At 39.1% G+C, this 27612-nt stretch overlaps 1 protein-coding gene across 1 annotated transcript; it reads left to right on the plus strand.

Moving 5' to 3' along the window:
- The first annotated feature begins 24343 nt into the window (after positions 1 to 24343).
- On the plus strand, positions 24344 to 26500 carry LOC126693210 (cytochrome P450 81E8-like). Its single transcript, XM_050389117.1, has 2 exons — positions 24344 to 25298; positions 25609 to 26500. The coding sequence occupies exons 1-2, from the start codon at positions 24405 to 24407 to the stop codon at positions 26236 to 26238; spliced, it is 1524 nt and encodes a 507-aa protein (XP_050245074.1). The 5' UTR covers positions 24344 to 24404; the 3' UTR covers positions 26239 to 26500.
- Positions 26501 to 27612: the final 1112 nt, after the last annotated feature.

The following is a 27612-nucleotide window of genomic DNA, read 5'->3' on the forward strand; positions in this document are numbered from 1 at the left end:
TAAGCTATTGAAGACTGAAGAGGTTTTTGAGGGTATCTCACGACTTAGTATCCTGCGAAGTAATGCATGTGCCCTGCACATGACTGGAATGCGAAGAATCAGTACAGATGGAGACAGCTGTGTCTCGCGGGTATCTCGCAGGTAAGGCCTTCCCGCGAGACACCCACAAGACATTCTGTTTTGCCAGATTATGCTATTTGATACACACTTTCTATACCCATACTATATATACCCATATTACCCACAAATGTAAAGGAGTGCTTCAGAGAGAAAACTCTAGCAAAACACCTTTAGAGTTAGAGATTGTTATACCCACAATCCTCTACATAATAGCTTGTGGATTTTCCTCAACTCCTACCTCTCCATTTCCATACCATTGAGAGGTTGATAGCCCAAACACTTATCACACCCTTTCAAAGTGTTAAGTGATCGTTTGGTGCTGCTGGGAAGCATTAGAAGAAGCCATGGATGGTAGACGCAACATGGAGCTTTGAAAGTTCAAAAACGTGTACAAAAACACTTTTGAACGTTTAGACCCCCAAAAACCAATTTAATCAACACACGCAATATGTTAAACAACTAGTGTGCGGAAACTTAACATATGCTATAACATGGAATTGATTAAACAACTATCTAAGCCACAACAAAATAAACCACAGCAGATAATGTAAAGGCAGAGATAGAGAGGAAGGAAGATGCAAACACAGCGATAACACCAGATATGTTATCGAAGAGGAAACCGAAGACCTCGGCGAAAAACCTCTCCGCCGCCCTCCAAGCGGTAATCAATCCACTAGAAAATACAGTTGGGATACAAGGACAGCAATAGACCCTCCAAGCCTAATCTACCCAGTGCACCTAAGCCCTCCAAGCTTCTTGCTCCAACGAGGTTGCGCCGAACCTTTTTCTTTTCTAGCTTCCCGGATTCCGCTACTACACCGTAGCATCAACCAATGAAGATTGGCTCCTTCCTAACTGCTTCCCAGAACTCCAAACGACTGTCTCACAGAGATGATAATGGTGAGAACCAGGTTTGGTATAATGGCCTCTCAAGGATTTGACAATGGAGAGGAAGAGAGTGAGGGAATTTGATGAGACTCTAAGGTAGAGATTGTGGGTGAAACAATCTGGTTTTTCTTTAGGGTTTCTCTCTCAAAATTCTCTCTGGAAGCTCTCTTTCAATCGTGGGTTAAAAGGGTATTTATACTGAAGAGGAGTGGAATGCGAAACGTCAGGTTTTTCCAAAACAGGGGTGGCTCGCGGCTTGACTAAGTCGCGAGTTCCAGTCGCGAGTTAACCATATGGCCAGTTGTCCTGTTTTGTCCTGTAGTGCTCCAGCTAGCATGACTGTTCATCTTCCAGCATGCTTGGCACGTGTGCATCTTCTGGCGGGTTGAAGCCGCGAGTCCAGTCGCGAGTCCCAGCCGCGACACTCTGTTTTCTTGCACACTCTTAAGCAATCTTCACACTATCTCACTCACTACCCTTACAACAATCCCACCTAAATACAGGGTTACTAAATGCTGAATTACAAGCAAATTTGGCACGGAATAAAGCCAATTAGATGGTTGAATAAATTCAACCTTACAGTCTCCCCCTTTGGCTATTCCGTGACAAAACCCTAAAACAGACTCTAGACTTAACATGTGAGTTGGGAACAGTTGATCAAAACTCACTCACACCTAATTCTAGAAGTTGTGAAGCACTTGAATCATATGAACATAAACTCCTGAAACACAACAATACACCATGATCATTGTAAGCAGAAAATTATAAATGCATATGAAACATGCAATATAAGATCAAGCATAAGATGGAGTTAATGAACAAACCATGGCTTGATCAACCAAGTGAACACCACAAGGTAGTGATCACAGTGTTCATTCACACTTGGAATGAACACAAGGACATACAAGTTAACAAGCACAAGGCAAGACACTTGTATGTACAACACTCAACCAATGCATAGCACACAAGGCATATGCATCTAGGAACAATCCTACAAGGGCACAAGAGTGACAGTACAACAATCACAATGCAGAACATTTAGATTAAAGTACTGATTTCAACATAGCATAAAGGCTGCACTTAAGCATGGTACATACCACAAGGCCTACAAACTATGCATAAAACATAAACCCTCAAAGCTTACAAAAGCATATGGGTACAAACTAACTAATACCTGAATAACATCATCCAAATATATTTAAAGAATAAACCAAGAGTATATGAAAAGAGTTAGAAACAGTTATACACCAAAACCCAGTGTATTAAAACCATAAAAACCATAAAAACACTAATTACTCCCCCTCAACAAATTACTCCCCCTCAAGAGCTGCTTTTCTGCTTCAATTATCAATGAACTTTCTCCCCCTTTTTGACATGGAATGGCCAAAGGGTCACTGGTCATGCTGAGTTGTGAAGCTGTCAAGTGTAGCAGCCAAGACATCAATCTGGTCTTGCATGGCTCTCATCCTGTCAGAATGCTCAGTCTGGACTGCCCTGATCCCATCAAGCCTTTCCAGAATGATCTGGAAAGCATCTGGAGGTGCATCTGCAGAAGTTGAAGCTCTGGACCTCTTGCCACTCCTTCTTGGTGTTGAGGTGGATGCATGCCCTGCTGCCTCTGCATCAGTCTCCATTGGGACTTCCTCTCCTTCATCACCTTCATCTTCTTCTCCTGGAAGCCTAACACTGATCCTTTTGCAGGTAAGTTTGTTGATTGCAGAGGGTGTAGACATGTGACTGATGTCTTGAGGAATTTGAACACCCTTCCTTCGAAATATCCTCATTAGGAGACTGGGAAAGATCAGTTTTGGTCTAGATGTTGTTCTTGTCTCATCCACAATGATGTCAAAGATGTGGGAACTTATATCTATGAAGTTCTTCTCTTTGAGATCCATCAGAAAAATTGCTCTAGCACAATTGATTGTGGTCAACTTCTTAATAGGATAAAGGTTAAACATCATGATTATGGTTAGAACCCTCATGTCCACTGGAAAGGCAGTGGTATTCAAACACTTCCCTTCTCTCTGCCCACCTATCCTCTGTTGAACTGTTTCAATAGAGACACTCCTATCCTTGAAATTGATAAACTCCTCATCATCCAAACCCTCAAGCCCTAGTACATCATCTATGACATGTGCATCCAAAATGAATTCTTTCCCTCTAACCCAGCAATTTAACTCATTCTCCTTTATCACAGCATTTGAATAAAATTCTCTAATCAGGGGTTCACACACCAAAGGGAAATCACTCAAAAGTTTGTCCCATCCTCTTCCTTCAAAACAACTGGGAATAAAAGTTTGCCTTAAATCTTCCAAATCCACAAATCTCTCTTGAATGATTCCTGCATTCAAGAAGTTATCCTTGTATCTCTCAAAATGATGAACTGACCTAAACAATCTAGGATCCATCTTAAGTCTTTTGTCAGCCCTTTTAGCAGTAGATTTCTTCTTCTGGGGTGAAGGAGCCATCTGTGAACAATCAGAAAAGGCCACAACAATATATAACAATATATGTGCATAACCAGTCAGTACCATGTAGTTAACAGAGAGAGATATCAATCAAACAAGTGAACTTCAAACACTTAAACAGCAAGCAATTTAGTTCAAACATATGGATAAACCAAGCCTAGGATAGGAAACACATGAACAACATGGTGAAGCTATCCTGAAGGCAAATAAATGACATTGAGGCAGATTATGGAAAATGATATGACATACACACAATATATTGAGCCTAACAGAATCTTCCCACAGATTAACAATCTAAGACATGCAAATCTAGCAAAGGAAAACTCACAACCTCAAACAGAACCAAGAGTAACATCAACAACTCAAAGTTCAGATTGAAATGAAAGGAATACTTAGCTAAGCACAAGAGCAATAGGAATAAGACTATCATTAACACAACCTATATCAACAACATCCACACGCAAAGCAAGAACAAAGAACAGAGACCGAACCACAAACCCATTTCAAAAAAAAACACAATCAAATGCGAAAAATCAAGGGTAAAAGCACAGAATCAAGTAGAAAAGAGTGAAAATCAGAAAACCCATACCTGTATCTTGACGATTTTGGGCTGTAAGAGTGCAACACAAGAGATTGGAAAAGGGAGCACGGAGTGTTTGGGAGGAAGAGTGTTTAGAGAGAAGATGAACAGTCACAAAAATTCGAGGGAAAAACTGAAAAAGTTTAAAAATTGCTCCTGTTTCTGCAAAACACGCGATTTTCGCGACTGGTTCAAGTCGCCACACAGTCGCCAGCTCAAGCCGCCAAAGCACACAAGAGGAAAATTTTGAAAAATTTTTCTAAGTGTTTTTCGCGACTGGAAGGTCTACCCGCGAGTGAGTCGCGAGCTGAGCCGCGAAAATCTCTGAGTGAATCTCGCGACTGGACCTTCCACTCGCGAATAAGTCGCCAAAACTGACCAGCGAAGATGCGGCTGAGGCTCGCGACTTGACATACCCGCGACTGAGTCGCCAAAACAGGGCAAAACTTGTATTTTTGAAATTTTCAGATTTTTCCAGCAAAATACTTTCCAAAAACACCTAGAACACTCAAAAATCTTTTTGTGCTTGAATTAACAAAGATTGAGCATGTGAAAACACATTTTATCAAGTACAATCACACAAATGAATATGGCATTTATCAAACATAAACTTGTGTGTTGTGTGTGGATATCAACAATGAAATAGTCCTTTGTCTAATGTGAAGCTTCAATGATCAATTCAACCAAGGCATACACAATTAGCACTAGATCATGTGACCAATCTCAATTATAGAAATATGAATATATGACTTCCCACACAACTTGATAACATAACTTGGAGCCTTTCATTTGACTCCACTTTCAGCCATAACCTTTGATCTTTTGAGGCAATCATCTCTCATTGTGAGAGGTATAGACAACATTTTTCTTTGAAGAACAGGCCTTTGGCCTTTTTGAAAGAAATTTCACTTTTGATATAAGGTCGCTTACCCTTTTTCCTAGTCAAATACTAGAATGTGCGACAGGTTTTTGCAGCTCAATATCTCTTTTCATTTGGAGATTTACATTTAGTGAGCTCTTTTAAGCAAAAAAAATAAAAAATGGGAAGAGATATAGACACAAGTCTATGCATGTTTCAAGATCAACATAACCATTCACTAATCATTCATGACAAGTTTGAAGATCTATTTACAACAATCACATAGATTTCAAGATTTTTCCCATAGTGATATGAGTGCATGAAAACAAGCAATGCTCGAAAATGCACAAAGCCATTAGCACAAAGGTACAAGGCAAAACGAGTTTTAAGACAAAACTCAACAAAGTCAATCAAGCCTTTTTGATTTTCAAATTTTTATGTGATTTTTGGATTTTTGACTCAAGAAACAAAAAGATTGATAAAACACAATTAAGAAAAATTCACAAACAAACAAACAAAATCAAAAGCAACAAGCATACCGAACAAACATAGTCACAAAGCATAGGAAGAATTAATGCATGGACATGTTGTAGTGCTTATGCATGAGTACCCCTTTTCACCCACACGTCACTTGCGTTTGGGGTGATTTCCTTAAAGGATTGGGTACGGGAGTTAGGGCTTTCAAACCTTCGTGAGAAGCTTTCCAAGCAGTTGGTGAATGCACCAATCATCTTCATCACGTCCATCATTCCGGGATCTCCATTTTGCTCTCTAGGTTGATCCCCTGCCCAAGTTCTCCTATCAGTTCTTGGTCCTCCTGACCTTTGAGGAGTAGCACTGTTCTTTGCTCTCAGCTTTTGACAATTCGGTCGAGTGTGCCCTTGAAGTCCGCAATAATGGCACACATACATTCCTCTAGGACCTCTTTGTGGTCGAGGACGTGACTTGGCACGAGACTCAGACCTGCCCACATACTGATTACGATGATTCAGCATCCGTTGGTCCACCACATTCTTCTTCTCCTCCACCTCGAGCTTCTCATCAATAGGGTCAGCTGCAACTGGATCTTTGGCTTTGACAAACTTTACTTCTTTGGTGACATTTCCAGTTGAACTACTTCCTCCGCTATATCTCAGTCCGGATTTGTCTGAGAAGCTCTTTTGAGAAGATATAACATCGTCAAGCTTCTTGGTGGTGACCCTCTCTATTTTTGCATTTGCTTGAACAACCTCACTTTCAAGAAATCTAACTTTAGTGTAAGCTTCGGAGAGCTCACCATTCAAAGTTTCAATCTCGCATTTGGCCTCCCTATACCGGATTAGGAGACTTTTGTAGTCCTCCTCAGCCTTCTTCATCTTTCTCACAGCAGCCTTGGCCACCCTTGTGTATTCACCAGATTTCTCCAAAAGTGAGTTGTAATTTTCTTGAAGAGTAGCTGTGCTTTCTTCTTCTTCAGCTTCCGATTCTTCAACAATTTCTAGTGAGTCATCCTCACTATGTTCTCCAAGGTCTTGAACAAGCAAATTCAATTCATCCGAAGACTCAACATGAGCAATAGTCATGAAAGCTGAATAGTTCCCTTCTCCATCACAGCTCTCTTCAGATTCTGAGTCGGATGAGTCTGAATCACTCAAGGTCGTGGCATACACCTTGCCTTTTGATTTCAAATAGTTAGGACATTCCCTCTTGAAGTGTCCATGCCCGTTGCATTCAAAACAAGTAACACCTTGTGTGGATTGGGATTCTTTTCCATCTTTCCTTTGGAAATCCCTCTTCTCCCTTCCAGAATTTTGGAATTTTCTCTTATCATCAAATTTTCCATTGTTTTTGAATTTCAAAAACTTCTTGAAATTTTTAACAAGATAGGCTACATCCTTGTCCACCATATCTTCTCCCGAAGAGCCTTGATCTTCCACCTTCTCATTAACGGTCTTTAGAGCAATGGATTTACCCTTCCGTTGATTTGGCAGCGACATTTCATAGGTCTGTAGAGAACCAACCAGCTCCTGCACCTTGATGTCGTCAAGATCCTTGCTCTCTTCAATGGCTGTCACTTTAGCACGGAAGCTTTCCGGCAATGATCGAAGGATCTTCCTTACAATCTTAGAGTCCTCCATCTTCTCCCCCAAGTTAAACTTGCTGACAACTACTTCATTTAACTTCCCATAGAACGAGTCGAAGGACTCATCCTCACTCATCTTGAGTTCCTCAAACCGAGTGGTCAGCATTTGTAACTTGGTATCTTTCACCTTCTTCGTGCCTTCATAAGTTGTTTCCAGAATCTCCCATGCATCTTTGGCAATAATAATGTGTGAAATCCTGTGAAATTCATCTGGAGACACACCACAGTAAATAGCATTTAGTGCTTTACTGTTAGCATTAGATGCAGTAAGTGCTGCCTTATCCCATGTGGATTTGGCTGCTTCAGGTTTGGTCCAACCCATCTCAACAGCATCCCACACGGATTCATCAATAGAGCATAAAAAGGCTCTCATACGAACCTTCCAAAATGCATAATTACTTCCATCAAAATATGGAGGTGCATTAAGTGATTGAGACCTATCCATCTCAAAAAGAAAGGGAGTCAAGGGTCACACAATGGTAATGAAACCAAACAGATGTGTACCCGCTCTGATACCAATTGAAAGTTCAAAAACGTGTACAAAAACACTTTTGAACGTTTAGACCCCCAAAAACCAATTTAATCAACACACGCAATATGTTAAACAACTAGTGTGCGGAAACTTAACATATGCTATAACATGGAATTGATTAAACAACTATCTAAGCCACAACAAAATAAACCACAGCAGATAATGTAAAGGCAGAGATAGAGAGGAAGGAAGATGCAAACACAGCGATAACACCAGATATGTTATCGAAGAGGAAACCGAAGACCTCGGCGAAAAACCTCTCCGCCGCCCTCCAAGCGGTAATCAATCCACTAGAAAATACAGTTGGGATACAAGGACAGCAATAGACCCTCCAAGCCTAATCTACCCAGTGCACCTAAGCCCTCCAAGCTTCTTGCTCCAACGAGGTTGCGCCGAACCTTTTTCTTTTCTAGCTTCCCGGATTCCGCTACTACACCGTAGCATCAACCAATGAAGATTGGCTCCTTCCTAACTGCTTCCCAGAACTCCAAACGACTGTCTCACAGAGATGATAATGGTGAGAACCAGGTTTGGTATAATGGCCTCTCAAGGATTTGACAATGGAGAGGAAGAGAGTGAGGGAATTTGATGAGACTCTAAGGTAGAGATTGTGGGTGAAACAATCTGGTTTTTCTTTAGGGTTTCTCTCTCAAAATTCTCTCTGGAAGCTCTCTTTCAATCGTGGGTTAAAAGGGTATTTATACTGAAGAGGAGTGGAATGCGAAGCGTCAGGTTTTTCCAAAACAGGGGTGGCTCGCGGCTTGACCTCGCGGCTTGACTAAGTCGCGAGTTCCAGTCGCGAGTTAACCGTATGGCCAGTTGTCCTGTTTTGTCCTGTAGTGCTCCAGCTAGCATGACTGTTCATCTTCCAGCATGCTTGGCACGTGTGCATCTTCTGGCGGGTTGAAGCCGCGAGTCCAGTCGCGAGTCCCAGCCGCGACACTCTGTTTTCTTGCACACTCTTGAGCAATCTTCACACTATCTCACTCACTACCCTTACAACAATCCCACCTAAATACAGGGTTACTAAATGCTGAATTACAAGCAAATTTGGCACGGAATAAAGCCAATTAGATGGTTGAATAAATTCAACCTTACAAGCTTGTTGTGGGATCCGGAGAGCTAGACAAGACACGGTTCCGAGAAGTCTTGTTGGAGTAGGAGCTTGGAGGGCTTAGGTACAGCGGGTAGATTAGGCTTGAAGGGTCTCTCGCTAACCCATGTATCCCAATTGATTGTCTAGTAGATCGATTATCGCTTGGAGGACGGCGGAGAGGTTTTTCGCTGAGTTCTTCGGTTTCCTCTTCGATAACACATCGGCATGTTATCTATGTTTGCAATCTTCTTCCCTGCTCTTTTACATTTCATTTTACTACTGCGATTATATGAATATGTGTTAAAGTAGCTTGTTTGTTTATCTGTTCACATTTACACTATTCCGCACTTATAATTAAGTTAGTGTCAAATCTATCGAGCCGTAACCTTAATTTGGGGGTCTAAATATCTCTTGTGTTTTTAACACGTTTTCGAGCTTTCAAGGATGACCTAAGTCGCCAGCGCTTGCACCCACACTAATGTTTTTTTAAATTGTAAGCTTGACTATTGTAATTTTTTGTAATGAAGAACCCTTCTTCAGTGGTGGTCCCTCTTCTTGGTCACCTCCACCAGACAAGTGAGGAGGATTTGGACCAAATTTTTTTTTTTTTTGGTAGTAGGAAGTCATTATGATAGGCCAAAAATGTATTGACCCCTTGTGATGAATTAATTGATTAATTAGCAAAGTTTATTAATTAATCAAATTAACATATGTAAGGTTGAATTTAATCAACCATCTTATTGGCTTTATTTCGTGCCAAATTTGCTTGTATTTAAGCATTTAGTAACCCTGTATTTAGGTGGGTTTGTTGTAAGGGTAGTGAGTGAGATAGAGTGTTGATTGCTCAAGAGTGTGTAAGAAAACAGAGACTCGCGGCTTGATCTCGCGGGTGGCTCGCAGCTACAAGCCGCCAGATGCAGCACACATGGCAAGCATGCCAGAAGGTGAATAGTCATGCTAGCTGAAGCACTACAGGACAAAACAAGACAACTGGCCATACGGTTATCTCGCAACTGGGTTTTGCGACTTAGTCAATTCGCGAGGCCAAGCCGCGAGCCACCTCTATTTTGTAAAACCTGACGTTTCACATTCCTCTCTCACTTTAGTATAAATACCCCTTAAACCCACAAATGAAAGAGAGCTTCTAGAGAGAATTTTGAGAGAGAAACTCTAGAGTAAAACAAGATTGATTCATCTACAATCTATACATTAGAGTCTCTTCAAATTCCTCAACTCTCTTTCTCTCCATTGTAAAACCCTTGAGAGGCATTTTACCAAAACCTTGTTCTCACCATATTCATCACTGTGAGAGGGCTGTTTGGTGTTCTGGGAAGTAGTTAGGAAGGAACCAATCTACATTGGTTGATACTACAGTCTAGTAGCGGAATCCGGGAAGCTAGAAAAGAAAAAGGTTCGGCGCAACCTCGTTGGAGCAAGAAGCTTGGAGGGCTTAGGTGCACTGGGTAAATTAGGCTTGGAGGGTTTATTACTGTCTATGTATCCCAACTACATTATCTAGTGGATTATTTACCGCTTGGAGGGCAGCGGAGAGGTTTTATGCCGAGGGCTTCGGTTTCCTCTTCGATAACACATCGCGTGTTGTCTTTGTGTTTGCATCTTCCTTCCCTTTTATCTTTGCCTTTTATTATCTGCTGTGGGTTGTGATTTTAATTTGGCTTAGATAGTTTTTCCAATTCTATATTATAGCTTATGTTCATTTTCCGCACACTAGTTGTTTGACATAATGCTTGAATTGGTTAATTTGTAAATTGGGGGTCTAAACATTCAAGGGTGTTTTTACACATATTTGAACTTTCAATTGGTATCAGAACGGGTGCACTTGTTGTGGTTTTATTACCTAAGTGCGATCCTAAACCCCTGTGTTGTGGTAGCTATTATGGAAAATACCATACTGAATTGTAGTTTAAGTGTTTGTGAAAATGACTCTATGCATATGTTTGAAGGGTGTCTTGCCAATGAACTTGTAGAGTTGTTAAAAACTAAGAAACATGCTAGGATATTTGTTCACATGCTGGAATATTTTGAAAATCAGAATCATATCTTACACAGTAGCATATCTAAATCTAAATCGTTGATTAAGAAATATAAAAGAAGGAATAGAATGTTGTGTGAGATGATTGAGAGTCTGAAAATGAATGGTCAATTTGACAGAAGCATGAAAACTGATGATGAGTTTTTGTTTGAAGGTCAAGAATGTTTGTCTTATGTGAGCTTATTTGTGCATACCTCATTGAAGGTGTTTAATGCATGCTTGTGGTGTCTTGACAGCGGTTGTTCTCGCCATATGACAGGGGATAAGTCACTGTTTAAGACACTCAAAGAAAAGGTTGGTGACTATGTGACTTTTGGTGATGGAAGTCATGCTCAAGTCTTAGGCAAAGGGACTATCGAGATACCTGGACTACCGCTGTTGAAAGATGTGTTATACATAAAAGGGCTGAAGGCAAATCTGCTGAGCATCACTCAAATTTGTGATGATGATTTCCTGGTACAATTCTCTAAGAAGGGATGCTTGATCATCAATGAAGAAGAAATTCAGGTCTTGGAGGGAAATCGGACAACAAACAACTGTTATGGAGTAGTTCCCACGGCACCCATTTCATGTAGAAGTGCTTGTGTTGATATGTTGGAACTTTGGCATCACAGATTTGGGCATGCTAATTTCAAACAAGTAGCTAAAGTGTCCAAACTTGAAGCAGTTGAGGGACTTCCTAAGTTTGGAAATGTGAAGAAGACCATTTGTGGTGCATGCCAAATGGGAAAGCAAACAAAGGTAAGTCATCACAACGTGAATGTGATTGCTACTTCTCGGTGTTTGGAGTTACTTCATGTTGATCTAATGGGGCCTAGCAGAACTGAAAGCCTAGGAGGAAAGAGATACATTATGGTCATTGTGGATGATTACTCAAGATACACTTGGGTTGAATTTCTTAGAGAAAAATCAGAAGCATGTGAGAGGTTGGAAATTCTGTGCAAGAAACTACAAAACGAGAGAGGGGTCCCAATTGCCAAAATAAGAAGTGATCATGGGAGGGAATTTGAGAATGCAAGATTCGAGTCTTTCTGTGAAAAGAATGGAATCAAAAGGGAATTTTCATCTCCCAAAACTCCATAACAAAATGGAGTGGTAGAGAGAAAAAATCGGGTGATTCAGGAAATGGCGAGAGTCATGTTGCTTAACAAGCAAATACCTCAAAAGTTTTGGGGAGAAGCTGTCAACACCTCGTGTCACATCGGCAATAGAATATTTTTTCGAGTAGGAACAAAGAAGATCGCCTATGAGATTTGGAATGGAAAGAAGCCTAGAGTGAAGTATTTCTGGGTGTTTGGAAGCAAATGTTATATCCTAAATGATCGGGAGAATCTTGGGAAGTTTGATGCGAGAAGTGATGAGGGTATTTTTCTTGGGTACTTTACTACGAGTCCGGTGTATAGAGTTTTTAACAAGAGAACTAAGACAGTGATGGAGTCCATCAATGTCAAGATTGATGATGCCTTATCTAAGGTGGAGATGATTGATGATAGAGAAGGGCCGAGCACCAAAGAACCCGATGTTGAGGTCGAAGCTCTTGATATAGAAGTTAAAGAACCTACACCAGAAGAAGAATCGACTCCCATCAACCCAAGAATGGAAACGAGATCGATGTCTAGAACATCAAGTCCTCTTACTTCTTCGGAAGTCCATCCTCCCATCTCTCGAAGTGATGAAGTCTCCACATCAAAGAAGCCATCTTCAAGAGTAATTAAGAACCATCCGGAAAGCAACATCATAGGGTCTCTAGATGAAGGTCTTCGCCTCAGAAAAGGAAACATCCTGTTGGCCAATCATGTAACATATCATTGCTACCTTACTCAATTTGAGCCAAAAAGGGTAGAAGAGGCCCTTCAAGATGAGAATTGGGTTGAGTCAATGCATGAAGAGCTGAATTAGTTTATGAGGAATGATGTGTGGGAACTTGCTCCAAGGCCTGAAAATGTTCATGTCATAGGCACAAAATGGATTTTCAAAAGCAAAACTGTAAGGTTGAATTTATTCAACCATCTAATTGGCTTTATTCCGTGCCAAATTTGCTTGTAATTCAGCATTTAGTAGCCCTGTATTTAGGTGGGTTTGTTGTAAGGGTAGTGAGTGAGATAGAGTGAAGTTTGCTCAAGAGTGTGCAAGAAAACAGAGACTCGCGGCTGCGACTCGCTGGTGGACTCGCGGCTGCAAGCCGCCAGAAGCTGCACATGTGCCAAGCATGCTGGAAGATGAACAGTCATGCTAGCTGGAGCACTACAGGACAAAACAGGACAACTGGCCATACGGTTAACTCGCGACTGGATCTCGCGACTTGGTCAAGCCACGAGGTCAAGCCGCGAGCCACCCCTGTTTTGTAAAACCTGACGTTTCACATTCCTCTCCCACTCCAGTATAAATACCCCTTTAACCCACGATTGAAAGAGAGCTTCCAGAGAGAATTTTGAGAGAGAAACCCTAAAGAAAAACCAGATTGCTTCACCCACAATCTCTACCTTAGAGTCTCTTCAAATTCCTCAACTCTCTTCCTCTCCATTGTCAAATCCTTGAGAGGCATTATACCAAACCTGGTTCTCACCATTATCATCTTTGTGAGACAGTCGTTTGGATTTCTGGGAAGCAGTTAGGAAGGAGCCAATCTTCATTGGTTGATGCTACGGTCTAGTAGCGGAATCCGGGAAGCTAGAAAAGAAAAAGGTTCGACGCAACCTCGTTGGAGCAAGAAGCTTGGAGGGCTTAGGTGCACTGGGTAGATTAGGCTTGGAGGGTCTATTGCTGTTCATGTATCCCAACTACATTTTCTAGTGGATTGATTACCGCTTGGAGGGCGGCGGAGAGGTTTTTCGCCGAGGACTTCGGTTTCCTCTTCGGTAACACATCGCGTGTTGTCTTTGTGTTTGCATCTTCCTTCCTCTCTATCTTTGCCTTTATTTTATCTGCTGTGGTTTTATTTTGTTATGGCTTAGATAGTTGTTTAACCAATTTCATATTATAGCATGTGTTAAGTTTCCGCACACTTGTTGTTTGACATATTGCTTGATTTGGTTAAGTTGTATTTTGGGGGTCTAAACGTTTAAAGGTGTTTTGTACACGTTTTTGAACTTTCAAAAACCGATGAAGATGGAGAGATAATTCGAAACAAATCTCGGTTAGTAACTCAAGGATACACTCAAGTAGAAGGAGTAGACTTTGATGAATCCTTCACTCCTGTGGCAAGACTTGAATCCATTCGAATTCTCATGTCCATTGCATGCACTATGAATTTCAAATTTTATCAAATGGATGTAAAATGTGAATTTCTGAATGGATACCTAAATGAAGAAGTGTTTGTTGAGCAACCAAAAGGATTTGAGGATCCTCACTTTCCTGATCATGTATTGAGATTGAAGAAAGCCCTTTATGGCTTAAAACAAGCACCTAGAAACTGGTATGATCGGCTTACACATTACCTCCTAGATAGAGGATTCAAAAGGGGATATGCCGACCGAACTTTGTTTGTCAAAAATGATGAAGATTATCTCCTTGTGGCACAAGTTTATGTTGATGACATAGTGTTTGGGGCAACCATTGAAGATCGTGCTATTGAATTTTCTGAGGAGATGAAGAAGGAATTTGAGATAAGTATGGTGGGGGAACTCACATTTTTCTTGGGTCTTCAAGTCAAACAACAGAAGGAGGGTATATTTGTTTCACAAGAGAAGTATGCTAGAAACATTGTCAAGAAGTTTGGACTAGACTCCAAAAAACATGCCTCCACTCCCATGAGCTCATTTTCTAAACTGAATGTTGATTCTTCTAGAGTAGAAGTAAGTCCTACCTTATATAGGAGTATCATTGGGAGTTTACTCTATCTTACAGCTAGTAGACCAGACATTGCATTCAGTGTTGGTGTTTGTGCCAGATATCAAGCTAATCCAAAGGAATCTCACCTGACTGTAGTTAAGCGAATCATTCGATATGTTAATGGAACTTCAAACAATGGTTTGTGGTATTCAAAAGACTCAAATGCTTGTCTTGTCTGGTATTCAGATGCTAACTGGGCTGGTAGTGTAGACGATCAAAAGAGTACTTCAGGAGGCTGCTTTTACCTTGGTAACAATCTTGTCTCGTGGATGAGCAAGAAACAAAATTCCGTGTCTCTATCTACTATTGAAGCAAAATACATCGCCGCTGGAAGTTGCTGCACTCAGCTTCTTTGGATGAAGAAATTACTTCATGATTATGGAATTCCTCAAGAGACGATGTGTGTCTTCTGTGACAACACCAGTGCCATCAATCTTTCCAAGAATCCTGTCCAGCATTCAAAATCTAAACACATAGAGATACGTTACCATTTCATTCGTGATCTGGTAGAGGAAAGAGTTGTGTGTCTTGAGTTCATACACACCGACAATCAAAAGGCGGACATCTTCACCAAGCCTCTCGATGGTCCACGGTTTGAATCACTCCGTAAGACCATTGGTGTTGGTACAATTCCTTGACTCTCTTGTGTGATGTGTGCTTCACATATTTATAATATGATAAGTTTGTTTGTGTTGGGGCACACACTACTTTATTGGCTCTTTGTGTAGCATGATTATTGAATGTTTGTCTATTTGTGCATACTGTTGCTCCTTTTTTATTTTTGATCAATATTTTTCTTCTTTTATGTCAAAAATCCAAAAATCACATAAAAATTAGAAAATCAAAAAGTTTGATTGACATAGTTGAGTTTTGTCTCAAAACTTGTTTTGCCTTGTACCTTAGTGCTAATGGCTTTGTGCATTTTCAAGTATGGCTTGTTTCCTTGCACTCTTATCATTGTGGGAGAAATCTTGAAATCTATATGTTTGTTGTAAATAGATCTTCAAACTTGCCATGAATGATTAGTGAATGGTTATGATGATCTTGAGACATGCATAGACTTGTGTCTATATATCTTCCCACTCTTTATTATTATTATTTTTTTGCTAAAAAGAGCTCACCAAATGTTAATCTCCAAATGAAAAGAGATATTGAGCTGCAAAAGCCTGTCGCACATACTAGAATTTGACTAGGAAAAAGGGAAAGCGACCAAAAATTAAAGTGATTGTTTATTCAAAAAGCCAAAGGCTTGTTCATTAAAGTGAAATATCAAATATCACTCTCACAATGAGAGGTGATTGTCTCAAAAGGATCAAAAAGATCAATTGTTATGATTGAATGTGGAGTCAAATGTAAAACTCCAAGATATGTTATCAAGTTTTGTGGGAGGTCATATATGCATATTTCTATAATTGAGATGGGTCACATGATCTAGTGCTAATTGTGTATGCCTTGGTTGAATTGATCATTGAAGCTTCACAATAGACTAAGGACTATCTCATTGTTGATATTCACACACAACACACAAGTCTATGTTCTAGAAATGCCATATTCATTTGTGTAATTGTACTTGATGAAATGTGTTTTCACATGCTCAATCTTTGTTGAGTCAAGCATAAAAAGATTTTTGAATGTTTTAGGTGTTTTTGGGAAAGTATTTTGTTCTTAAAATCTGAAAATTTCAATTTTTTTTTTGCCTTGTTTTGGCGACTTAGTCGCGGGTTAGTCAAGTCGCAGGCCTCAGTCGCGAGTTCGCGGGTCAATTTTGGCGACTTGTTCGCAAGTGAAAGGTCCAACTGCGAGGGTTACTCAAAGATTTTCGCGGCTCAGCTCGCAACTCCCTTGCGACTCCCTCGCGGGTAGACCTTCTAGCTGTGAAAAACACATAGTAAATTTTTCAAAATTTTGTCTTTGAGTGTTTTGGCGGCTTGACCTTGTTGACGACTCACTTCAGTCGCGAAAAACGCGTGTTCTGCAAAATGAGCCCATTTTCAACACTTTTCTCAAAAAGGGGTTCTCATTTGCCTGTCTTGAACTCTGGGTCTGTTCATTTTCTAATCTTACTTTCTCTTATGCATCATCACTGTGGTAATCTTCAAATTCTTTCAACAACTTATTACCATTCAATCTATCTTCAAGGAAAGGTATGGGTTTTGTTCTCTACTCTTTGTTTTGCCTTTTCCTCATGTTTTTTTGTTCTCCTTGGTGTTCATATTTCTCTTACCTGTGTTTGATCTCTTGAGTGTATGATGTTCTCATTTTTGTGTGGTTTTAATCTGACCCACTCTATTGTGTAGCTACATTTGGGTCATTTTTGTCTCACATTGTTATTTTCTGGACATTTCCATCTAGCTTTTAGGGTTTCTTCATTATCCCTTAATTGACACTAACCCACTGCTAATAATGTTTGTTGGATTGTGTTCTTTCTTTTCCTCTATTCATGATTCAGACTGGAAATGTCAACATTCAAGAAAGCAGCTGTGAAAGGAGGCAGTTCCAAAGGGAAGAAACATGTCATTGATGTTGATGACTACTCACCTCAAACAAAAGGGACTCGTTCTTCATCAAAAAGATTCGATCCCAATAAGTTCAGATCCTATGCTGCCTATCAGTCTCATGAGAATTATTTCCGAAATGCTACACCATTACTAGAAAGACCTGTTGATCAATCATCACTTCATGACACTGACATTCCGAAATGGTTTGCTCACAAGGATTGGAATTACCTTCTCTCTGATCTGGATGACGCGTATAAAGATTTGGTAAAGGAATTTTATGCCAACGTGATTGTGGAAGAAGATAAACTTAAGTGCTGGGTTAGGAAAAAGAGTTTTTCAGTCTCTCTTGCATATTTGGCAGAGATCCTTCACATCAACCGATCAATGCTTCGACACTCACCGGTTTATGATGATCTTTGTCCTAATGAGGAACTTCTCAAGGAGGGTCTTGGACAAGACTTGGAATTCTCATCCAACGGAAACTCCGTCAGTGTTTCCTCTCTTCCTCCAAAACTGAGAGTGCTTACAATTGTGATGTTTCACAATTTGTACCCCTTATCAAGCACTGGGTATATGAACCTCGAATGTGCTTTGTTCCTTCATGATTTAATCTCTAATGTAGAAATTGACATCTGTGCTCATATCTTTCATGTTCTGCGCAAAACGGTTCTACGAACTGAGTCCCGAATGTGCATTCCTTTCTGCCGTCTCATTTCAAGGATCTTGAAGCTCAAGGGAATTTATCCAACGGCAGATGAATCTCCTCACTCAAAACCGAGTCCAATCAACATGCGTACATTCAACGTAAGCATTGGACATAGTCGGAAGAGAGCCAAACCGGAAACTTCCGCATCTCACAGTGGCTCTCATTTCAGCACTCTCTCCTTTGATGAAAAACTTGATCACATTGTATCCTCTGTACACGAGTTGAATACAAAGATGTCTGGACTCACATCTATTCTACACCATCACAGCACTCGATGGGATATGAAGTTTACCTCACTTCAAACTCAATTGGATCAGATTCAGAGAAGGCTAAAAGAGAATGTATGGCCTATTCCATGACAAAAAGGGGGAGTGATAGCCTGATCAGAGAGGGAGGATATTACCTAAGGGGGAGTGTTTCTGCATTCTTCTTCAGTTTAAGTTGCTATATTTTCGTCAGTTTAAGTTGTTATATTGTGTTTTGTACCCATGTTGCTTATGTAAGCTTGTAGGGTTATGTTTTATGCTTATTTGTAAGCTTTATGGTTTGTATCATGCTTTATGCAGTCTTTTATGCTTTGTTTAAATCAGTACTTCTATCTAAATGTCTTGCATTTTGTTTTAAGTACTGTCACTTTTGTTCCCTTGTAGGATTGTTCCTAGATGCATATACTTAGTGTATTATGCATTGGTTGAGTGTTAGACATACAAGTAACTTGCTTTGTTCTTGATTAACTTGTATGTTCAAGTGTTCATTCCAAGTGTGAATGAACACTGTGATCACTACCTTGTGGTGATTACGTGGTTGATCAAGCCATGATTTGATTCTTCACTTCATCATTGCTTGATCACCTTAAGCCTGTTTCATATGCATTTCATACTTTTCTGCATACAATGATCATGGTGTATTGTTGTGTTTCAGGAGTTTTATGTTTTTATGATTCAAGTGCTTCACAGCTTCTAGAGTTAGGTGTGAGTGAGTTTTGTTCAACTGTTCCCAACTCACATGTTAAGTCTAAAGTCTGTTTTAGGGTTTTGTCACGGAATAGCCAAAGGGGGAGATTGTAAGGTTGAATTTAATCAACCATCTTATTGGCTTTATTCCATGCCAAATTTGCTTATATTTCAACATTTAGTAACCCTGTATTTAGGTGGATTTGTTGTAAGGGTAGTGAGTGAGATATAGTGTTGATTGCTCAAGAGTGTGCAAGAAAACAGAGACTCACGGCTTGATCTCGCGGGTGGCTCGCGGCTGCAAGCCACCAGATGCAGCACACGTGTCAAGCATGCCAGAAGGTGAATAGTCATGCTAGCTGGAGCACTATAGGACAAAACAGGACAACTGGCCATACGGTTATCTCGCGATTGGGTGTCGCGACTTAGTCAAGTCGCGAGGCCAAGCCGCGAGATAACCGTATGGCCAGTTGTCCTGTTTATGCTAGCTGGAGCACTACAGGACAAAACAGGATAATTGGCCATACGGTTATCTCGCGACTGGGTCTCGCGACTTAGTCAAGTCGTGAGGCCAAGCTGCGAGCCACCCTTATTTTGTAAAACCTGACGTTTCACATTCCTCTCTCACTCCAGTATAAATACCCCTTATACCCATAAATGAAAGAGAGCTTCTAGAGAGAATTTTGAGAGAGAAGCCCTAGAGTAAAACAAGATTGATTCACCTATAATCTATACATTAGAGTCCCTTCAAATTTCTCAACTCTCTTTCTCTCCATTGTAAAACCCTTGAGAGGCATTTTACCAAAACCTTATTCTTACCATATTCATCACTGTGAGAGGGCTGTTTGGTGTTCTGGGAAGCAGTTAGGAAGGAACCAATCTACATTGGTTGATGCTACGGTCTAGTAGTGGAATCCGGGAAGCTAGAAAAGAAAAAGGTTCGACATAACCTCGTTGGAGCAAGAAGCTTGGAGGGCTTAGGTGCACTGGGTAGATTAGGCTTAGAGGGTCTATTGTTGTCTATGTATCCCAACTACATTTTCTAGTGGATTATTTACCGCTTGGAGGGCGGCGGAGAGGTTTTACGTCGAGAGCTTCGATTTCCTCTTCGATAACACATCGCGTGTTGTCTTTGTGTTTACATCTTCCTTCCCTTTTATCTTTGCCTTTTATTATCTGCTGTGAGTTGTGATTTTAATTTGGCTTAGATAGTTTTTCCAATTCTATATTATAGCTTATGTTCATTTTCCGCACACTAGTTGTTTGACATAATGCTTGAATTGGTTAATTTGTAAATTGGGGGTCTAAACATTCAAGGGTGTTTTTACACATATTTGAACTTTCAACATGCAAAGCGCATGGTAGCACAAATAAATAACCAAATAACTAAACGCAGCGGAAATTAAAATGACACGATGTTTTTTTTTTTTCGAATGGGGGAAAACCTATACGGCAAAAACCCACTGGATTATTTTAAGGTCACCATTTCCGAGAATTCACTATTATCACAATAAGCGGTTACAAGTAAAGGAATCCCAGTACCTTATACCAACCTACAGTTGAACCCTTACCCCAATACCTAATTGTATTTGTTCTGTAGTGACAATCTCTCATTTTCAATGCACGGCTCCTAGTATGTGACTAACTAATTGCGCGGATCTCAGTACGTGACTTTAATCACCAACTAGAGAAGGATGTTGGTTACAAAGTTCTTCAGTTCATCCAGACGATGAAGATTAAGAAAATCCTTGGTTACAAAACCCTGCGATGTACAAACACAGCAGCTTCTTCAAGAGAGAGATGAACTAGGGAAAATTCTATCTCTGGTCACAATTTGCATGAACAAAACTTTGCTCCACACTTATGCAACTTATGTCACCTTTGGCAGCTCTTAAAATAATCATTATATATGTCTAGAGTTGTGAGAAAAGAAAGCCCAAACATATACCCACGAATTGAATGAAAACAGAATTGAAAAATTTGTTTTTCATAAACCTCGATAGATACCCTATATGTTGAGCAACTATCAAGCCATGGGATTCAGATAGCTCTCTAAGCCTCGATAGATACTAGTTATCAAGCTAGCTGTCGAGCTTTAATGAATAACACTTTCTAACTTGGTTTTTGGACAGACTTGTATGGCTTTAGCGCTTGAACTTGAAACCTTATTTCAAGAAGCATTAAACACATCTTAAATCTATCCAAATACAAGTAAAATACGTTTTGTCAAAGGATTAGCCAATTATATAAAATAGTGACATATGTTCCTAACATGTGAAACACATATGTCCTAACACATTATATTAAACTAAGAACCAAAGTTTAAGCATAGACACTCATTTGTGTTGAGTTTGTGCCAATTCTCTTCAAGTTTAGCCCATCTAACCAAATTGGTTTGTGGTTTGCTTTGGTCTTGCATTTGCCAGTTACATAGAAGGAATTAAGGGCTAAATTCTATACCTCCATGGAAAACCTGAGATTAGGTTCAGTTTGTTTGAAAATTCTTATATTTTTATGGTTCCATAGTCCCCGATACCAAAAGCAAAGAATACATTCCAGGGGACTTAGGTCAAGATGCAGATTATCTTTCAACCAAGAGTAGAGTTCAACCTTGAAGAAACTCCCATCACATTTAAAGTTGCCTAATCCCATCTAGAAAATTTTTGCAAAACCACAATCATGAAGCACATGAATGACTGTCTCGATTCCTCTATTACAAACATCACAGGTGCTATCCTCAGTAATAACTCTTTCACCAGCAGGTCTTTAACTGGGAGGCTATGTAGAAAGTATTTTCATACATAACATCAAATTTTTGGAAGAGTTAGTTTTCCAAATCCATTGGCTTGAGAACCTATAATTTGGCTTCCTCCTTCCTTTTGATAGGCTATAAGCAAATTTCCCTTCAAATTCCCTGAAGGGTGATAATCCCCAACTGAGGGAATCCTTGTGATTTGCTGTCCGGGGAGTGGGGATAGCTTTGATGCAAAGGAGGATCTTCTGGGGAAAGTGAAAAGAATGTAGGTTAACGTTCCAACTTCCTCCTTGCACCATGTCACTCAATTTCAGCTTGTTCCCATCCTTAAGAAAAGGTCCAGAGATCAAGGACCAGAGCTCTGCTTCCATCAACCATTTATCATGCTAGAAATTAAGACCACTGTTGGAGCCCACATTCCACTTCTTCAAAACTTGTCAAAGTATATGACTGTTTCCATGAAAATTATAAGTGGAAAAAATAAGAAAAGATCATGAGGCCTATTTCTTTCCATGCCATTTCCTATAAGGTGTATTATATCATCACGTATTCGTGGATACCTCCTTATGACACTTGGCATGTATTGCTGCCTTTGAGCCACATCGCTACCTGAGTTATGTACACAACAATTGTTAGGATTTACGTTGTTGATGGTTTTATTTTTTGTTTTTTCAAAAAAAATAATTAAAACATGGCAATTTACCAATTAATTAATTGTTATGGTACCATTCACGGAAAAAAAAAATTGAAAAGTAATATTATTTTTTGTAGTACAAAAATTGTTTTAGGCAGACATGTCCAAAAGGTCAGATTGGGTTTGGGGATAAACCATAACTGACCCAACTGGATCGGGTGAATGGATTAGGAATTCGCTGTTGACCGATCATTCGGACCAGACTCGTTGGCATGGGTCATCGGTTGAATGGGTCGGATTCCTCAGATGATTTTATATTTGAGGCAAAAAACAAAGAAATCAAAGAGCACTGAAATGAATGACAAATCGATCCACAAAACCACAAACTCAGAGAAGTCGAGAACATAAAGAAGAAGCAATGAAACAACACAATCCAAAAGACCAATGAGTTGAAATGATGAAAATGAAATCAAATGGCACAAACTTAGAGATCTATGAGAGAGAGAGAGAGAGCATTCTGTGTCGAAGACAAGATGGTGGTCTTGTAATGGTAGATCTAGAGTGAAGAGTGAAGAGTTAAAGGTTGAATCGACATGACATGAACATCTGAATTGATGGTTGAAGGTTGAAGAAGTTTGTTTGACAAATCTAGAGTCTAGAGTGAAGAAAAACTCCCTTTTAAGTGTATATATCTCGGTAGGTTCGGGTTTTCTAGTTTCAAACCCCCTAAATTGGCAACTGACCCAGAATTTTCAATTTTTAAATTGCACAAACCTACATTTGACTTAGTTAGCTATCCAAAACTGTTTGTTGGGCTTTGGGTTGGGTGAGTCCGATCAGTTTGGTTGGGTCACCCGACCAATTGGACAACCCTAGTTTTAAGTGTTACAATCATGTTTTAAAAAAATGCTTACAGCTAAAATACATTAAAGTAATGAATTAATCTTATTTTGAAAACATGGTTTTTAATTACAAAATTTTGTTCTTAAACCACAATTTTAAAAGGCTAGTTTTTCAAATAAATTTGAAGCAAAGTCAATTTAAATAATTAAAATTAAATGTATATTATTTTGAAAATTTTTCCTACCATTGATATAATAGAGAAATACTAAAACAGTTATTAATTTTATTACAAAAAATCTTACAATTTGATAATAAATATGATTGGTGGGTAGTATACATTGATAACATAATAAAATATTTCTAAATTACTTTCATTTTATTTTGTATTTGATATTCAAAACATAAATTTATAAGACTTATATAATAAAAATAATTTAAAATAACTGTAAGCATCACTCAATTAAATAGTTGAATTACTTTTACCTAAATTTATCATTTTTTTTTTCCTGTTATTACAATCAATCAGTTTAATTAATTGTAAAATTGCATGTCTATTGTAAAATTGTGTGTCTCTAGAATTACTGAGTTTGTAAAGTCTTCATAATATTGAGACTAGTCTAGAGATTATAGAGACTTTCACTTTATTTTGGATTCCTAGCCACCGCCTATGCCATTACGCTTGAGACTAGTCTACAGATTAGAGACTTTCACTTTATTTTGGATTCCTAGCCGCCACTACGCCAGCAAATAAATCAGCATTATTTTCTATTTTAAACCCCCCGAGAAATTCAAATGATGGTAAAACATATACAGTACCTTCACAAGTGCTTCCTTTTTCAGCTATTGTCCAAACATAATCATCCATGCAAAGTCTATTGCGATAACGCGTACTCAGTGACGCAAATCAAATAAAAGACACACACACATGTTAGGAAGAATACATGTGTGAGATCCTAGAGAGTTTAGAGACTAGAGAGTTTGACACGTTGCCTTCCCAACTGTCACCTAAGACACTGGGCGAGAAAATAAAGAATGCAATTGAATCTTCTCTCTTTTAAGTCCTGACTCTTTTTCCTATTTCTAACCTGCCACGGTAGTCCTGTCCTTTTGTCGTCAACTATTGTTGCCCCTTATCCACACATTATATATCTTATGACGCATGCAAAGCTAAATGCGATTATGCACTCGGTGACGCAAATCAAATGAGAGAAACAAACATACGCTGTCAGTGACGTGAGGCACTGGATAGTCATCACTGTCATTGAAAACGTGATCACCAATGTGGTGTACACAAAATTGATTTCTGCTCATTTGAAGAGTGTCGTGTTCAACGTGTGATTTACCTTTAAAACAAATGATATTCTAACACTAACTACCTAGTCCCTATATATATGCAGTGATCACATGCATCTTCAATCACAGAGCATCAGAAATCATTTCAGTATCAAAATATCATAAAAATAGACATGGATGCCATCTTACTATATATGTGTTTCACTCTTCTCAGTTTTCTTGTTGCTTTCAAGCTCATCCTCAAAACAAGAACTACTCGACCAAAACACCTCCCACCTAGCCCACCTTCTCTTCCAATTATAGGTCATCTCCATATCATTAAAAAACCATTACACCGTACTTTCCATGCCCTCTCACAAAAATATGGTCAAATATTCTCACTCAAATTTGGTTCACAACTTGTGGTCATTGTTTCATCCCCATCAGCAGTTGAAGAATGCTTCACAAAGAATGACATAGTATTAGCCAACCGTCCTCCCTTCCTATTAGGCAAGCATCTTGCCTACAACAATACCACCTTAGTACAATCTCCATACGGCGATCACTGGCGCAACCTCCGCCGCATTAGTACCCTTGAAATCTTCTCAAACAACCGCCTCAACAAGTTCTTAGGCATTCGACGTGACGAGATCAAGCACTTGCTACGAAACTTGTCACGCAACTCTTGCCACGGTTTCGCCAAGGTGGAGCTACAATCAATGCTATTGGAGATGACATTTAACAACATAATGAGAATGGTGGCAGGGAAACGATACTACAGGTACGGTGAGGACGTGAAGGATGAGGAAGAAGCGAGACAGTTTAGGCGGATAATTAAAGAGTTAACAAGGTTCGGAGGGGCATCAAATCCAGCAGAGTTTGTGTCCATCTTGCGGTGGATGGATTACGGAGGTTTGGAGAAGAAGTTGAAGAGTCTCTCCAAGAGGACAGATGAGTTCTTGCAAGCACTCATTGATGAGAAAAGGCATAAGGAGGAAGAGGGTAACACTATGATTGACCATATGCTTTCTTTGCAAAAATCACAACCAGAGTACTACACGGACCAAATCATCAAGGGGCTTATATTGGTAAGTGCACTCAATAATTCTTCATTTCTTATTGAGAAAACTAGGAAATCATGGTTTTGTTTGATTCTTACATCTTAAAAAGCAGTTACACAATTATCTGTTTTATTTTTCTTTAATAGCCTCATCGGCATTGCTATCTAGTGCGAAAAAGTGACATTCTTAATCCCAGGGAAAAAAAATCCACCGTAACATTAGAGTAACTAGTTACATATCATCATCATCGTTCTTGAATGTTGCAGAACATATGAACAAACCATTTTTATTTAATATATTGTTGCTCTATTCTTAACACCATGTATATAATGCACAGGTATTGTTACTTGCTGGGACTGATACATCAGCAGTCACATTAGAGTGGGCAATGACTAATCTACTTAATCATCCTAATATATTGAAGAAAGCTAGAGATGAGATAGATAGTCAAATTGGAGAAGAGAAACTGATTGAGGAATCAGATGTTTCCAAATTACACTACCTTCAGAGTATTATCTCAGAAACTCTTCGATTGTATCCGGCAGCACCATTGTTAGTACCCCATATGTCCTCCGCTGATTGCACCATTGGAGGATATGATGTACCAAGTGGCACAATGTTATTGGTCAATGCATGGGCCATACATAGAGATCCTAAGGTGTGGGATGATGCAACTAGTTTTAAGCCCGAGAGGTTTGAAAATGGTGAGAGTGAAGGACATAAGCTAATGCCATTTGGGATTGGGAGGAGGACCTGTCCTGGGGCGGGCCTCGCCCAACGTACAGTGAGCTTGACTTTGGGTTCGTTGATTCAAAGTTTTGAGTGGGAAAGGGTTACCATAGAAGAACTTGATATACACGAAGGTAGTGGGATCACTATGCCTAAAGCCATGCCATTGGAGGCCATGTGTAAAGCACGCCCAATCATGCATAAGCTTCTTTCTAAGTCAACAACAGATGATGTTTGAACAATCTCCTTGAGTTACTTTTCAGAGACTTGCTTAGTTATTTGTTGATAATTTTAATCACTTAATAACCTAAAATAAACCGTTACATATTCAATTTGAAAATTGAATTATTGTATCTACATAAAGTTGTATCCTTTTTTGGTTTTTTTTTTTTTTTTTTTGGGGGGGGGGGGGGGTGGGTGAGGTGTGGTGTTGTTGTTTTTAGCTTGTATTGGATGGTGATTTGTATACTTGTTTAAGGAATAAGAAAGGATTTGGATAATTTTACTTTTCCCTTCCAAATTTTTATGTTAAATTAAGATGTTTTGTTATAGGATTTAAATAAAACAAATCGTCTAAAATTTGAAAGTAAACTGCAAAAACGCTTGTTCATCTACTAAATTGATAAGATGAATGTCTAGAAATTTGAGATATATATATATATATATATTTAGTTGCATCTTTCCTTATTTACAATAATATTATCAAAATAAAATAACTAAGATTTTTTTTTTTTTAAAAGGGAAAGACCAGTGAAGAAGAAGAAAACTACTAGTCGAGCTTATTCCAGTTAACTTTTATGTGTGGGCCTGTCTTCTCTGCTATCCCTTTTTTTTGTGGCTAATCTCTCTCTCTCTCTCTCTCATGGAGGGATTGTGTGACTACTAAGTGTAAAAAAAAAAAAAAAGTAGAAAAACTATGTTTTTACACAAAGCCTTCCTCCATATATACAGGAGTGTAACCCATACACATGAAATGAGGTTTACCAAGCCCAATGAAGAAAATAATCACAAATCAATAAGTGGGTTATTTGGTCTTCTCTCTTTATCTTGTAAACATTCAAACTACTCCAATATTATATTACAAATGCAAATAATTAAGGATTATATTCCTTGACCTTAAGCTAAAAATCATAGTCTCTCCCACTTGGGAAACATAGGTTATTCACAATTTTTATTTTTAAAAGGAAAAACATGATAATTAGGATGAAAGCTGTGTGGTTTCAATAGATATCCAACACCCTTTTGATCTTGGTATATGGAGTAATAAACCTCTCAATTTTATTCAATGGGACAGGTAGAAAGATTGCAGGGATGTTCAGTGGCTTTATTATTTACCTTAATCCTTAATTACTTACATTTGTAATATAATATCGAAGGAGTTTGAATTTTTAATAAATAAAGAAAAAAGACCAAATAACTCACATATTGGTTTGTGATTATTTTTGTTGTTGGACTTGGTACACTTGAATTCAAGTGTAAGGGTTACAATCCTATATGGAGCAATGGTTTGTGTAATAATAGAGTTATTCTCCTGTTTTTGCACTTAGTAGTCACAATCTCTCCATGAGAGAGAAACAGAGAGAGAAGGGACAAGAGAGAAAACTGACCACAA

Source organism: Quercus robur, chromosome 7 (genome assembly GCF_932294415.1).
Source record: "Quercus robur chromosome 7, dhQueRobu3.1, whole genome shotgun sequence".
NCBI lineage: Eukaryota > Viridiplantae > Streptophyta > Magnoliopsida > Fagales > Fagaceae > Quercus > Quercus robur.

Coding starts and splice junctions, on each gene's coding strand:
- LOC126693210 (XM_050389117.1), top strand. CDS start 24,405: ATGGATGCCATCTTACTATATATGTGTTTCACTCTTCTCAGTTTTCTT. Junction 25,299..25,608: donor TCATCAAGGGGCTTATATTG/GTAAGTGCACTC, acceptor TATAATGCACAG/GTATTGTTACTTGCTGGGAC.